Source organism: Cyphomyrmex costatus, unplaced genomic scaffold (assembly GCF_001594065.2).
Source record: "Cyphomyrmex costatus isolate MS0001 unplaced genomic scaffold, Ccosl1.0 scaffold228, whole genome shotgun sequence".
Taxonomy (NCBI): domain Eukaryota; kingdom Metazoa; phylum Arthropoda; class Insecta; order Hymenoptera; family Formicidae; genus Cyphomyrmex; species Cyphomyrmex costatus.
In genome coordinates, this window is record NW_017276346.1 from 54,304 (window position 1) to 56,591 (window position 2,288).

Here is a 2,288-nt window from a genome sequence, read left to right on the forward strand (position 1 = left end):
GTTGTCCGAGTACAGGTGTCGGCGGGGCGACGACTGCGTCAGTTGGTTCGCGAGCCAGCTAGAGGCTCTGGCGCATCGCGTGAAGAACGCGCTGACGACCAACCTGCCCATGGACTTACGCGCGACGACTGGCGGCGATTCGACAGCGCGACGCACTGCCACATCTGCGAGAGGCCGTTCGATCCGGGTGACGAGCGGGTGCGCGACCACTGCCACCTCACCGGACGATACCGCGGTCCGGCACACATGCAACGTCAACTACAAGGACTCTCCATTCGTTCCGGTTGTGTTTCACAACCTGTCGGGGTACGACGCGCACTTCATCGTACAGGAGATAGCGACGCGATTCCAGGGACAGGTGGAGCTACTTCCCCTGACCAAGGAGAAGTACATCTCCTTCACGAAACGCGTCAAAGACACCAGTGACAAAGACTCGCGAAAGTGCGTGAAACTACGATTCATAGACTCCTATAAGTTTCTGAGTGCGGGTCTGGACAAATTGGCGTCGTATCTCGACAAGGACAAACTGAAAATCGTGCGTTCCGAATTTTCCGCTCTATCGGACCAAGACTTTAATCTGCTCACTCGTAAAGGGGTGTTTCCCTACGAGTACGTGGACAGCGTGGAGAGACTGAACGATACGCGCTTGCCGCCGCGCGAATCGTTCCACAGCTCGCTGACGGGCGATACGGTGTCCGAGAGCGATTACGCGCACGCCGAGAACGTGTGGCAGCGGTTCGCCGTGCGAACGCTCGGCGAGTACAGTGATCTCTACCTAAAAACTGACGTCCTGTTGTTGGCCGATGTGTTTGAGAACTTTCGAGACAGTTGCGTCGCGAGCTACGGACTCGATCCCGCGCACTACTACACCCTGCCCGGTTTCACGTGGGACGCGATGCTCAAGCACACGCGCGTGAAGTTCGAGCTGCTCACGGACATAGACATGGTGATGTTCGTCGAGCGCGGTATACGCGGCGGTCTCAGCCAGTGTTCCGGCAGATACGCGCGGGCTAATAACAAGTACATGAGGTCGTACGACCCGTCGGAACCGTCGTCGTACCTCGTGTATTACGACGTGAACAACCTGTACGGCTGGGCGATGTGCCAACCGTTACCCTACGGTGACTTTCAATGGGTCGACGACGCGCACAATTTTGACTTTACTACCGTCGCGCTCGATTCACCCACCGGGTACATCCTCGAGGTGGACTTGGAGTATCCGCAACATCTTCACGACGCGCACGCCGACCTGCCGTTCTGCCCGACGCGAGAGAAACCGCCCGGCAAGCGGGACGACAAGCTTCTCGCGACGGTAAGCGACAAGCAGCGGTACGTCGTCCACTACCGCAACCTCCAACAGTGCACGCGTCACGGTCTTCGCGTAACGAAGATCCATCGAGTGTTGCGATTCGCGCAATCCGCCTGGCTCCGCGATTACATCGAATTGAACACGCAGTTTCGAACGCGCGCGAAAAACGATTTCGAGAAAAACTTGTACAAACTGATGAACAACGCGGTGTTCGGCAAGACGATGGAGAACGTGCGCGAACGCGTCGACGTTAAACTGGTGACGGCGTGGGAAGGACGATACGGCGCTGAGGCGTTGATCGCGAAACCTAACTTCCACAGCCGCAGCGTCTTCGCGGAGAACCTGATAGCGGTCGAATTGCGTAAACTCGAGGTGAAATTCGACAAGCCTATCTACGTGGGTATGTGCATCCTGGACATTTCGAAAACGTGCCTGTACGAGTTTCACCACGACTACATGACGCCGCTGTTTCGCGATAGATGCGAGATCATGTACACCGACACGGACAGTCTGATCTACCGTGTAGAGTGCGACGACGTGTACGAAACCATGAAACGCGACATAGACAGATTCGACACGAGCGACTATCCCGCGAACAACGCGTACGGTATGTCCCTCGCGAACAAGAAGGTGCCCGCTCTCATGAAGGACGAGAACAACGGCGCCATCATGACCGAGTTCGTCGGACTCAGAGCGAAGATGTACGCTCTGCGCGTCGACGGAAAGAGGGACACGAAGAAGGCGAAGGGAGTGAAGAGCAGCGTCGTAGCGCGAACGATATCGTTCGAGGATTACACCCGGTGCCTGAAGGATGACATCGAAATGACGCGCAGGCAAGCGTGCATACGATCCAAGTTACACCGGGTGTACACGGTGTCGGAGAAGAAGATCGCTCTGAGTCCGTACGACGACAAACGATACGTCGTACCGGAATCGACGAACACCTTACCGTGGGGGCATTACCGGATAGTGTAGCTCG

At 56.6% G+C, this 2,288-nt stretch overlaps 1 protein-coding gene across 1 annotated transcript; it reads left to right on the plus strand.

Annotated features, from left to right (window-relative positions):
* Positions 1-109: 109 nt before the first annotated feature.
* On the plus strand, positions 110-2,284 carry LOC108773916 (uncharacterized). The gene has a single exon (XM_018539895.1). The coding sequence runs from the start codon at positions 110-112 to the stop codon at positions 2,282-2,284; it is 2,175 nt and encodes a 724-aa protein (XP_018395397.1).
* Positions 2,285-2,288: the final 4 nt, after the last annotated feature.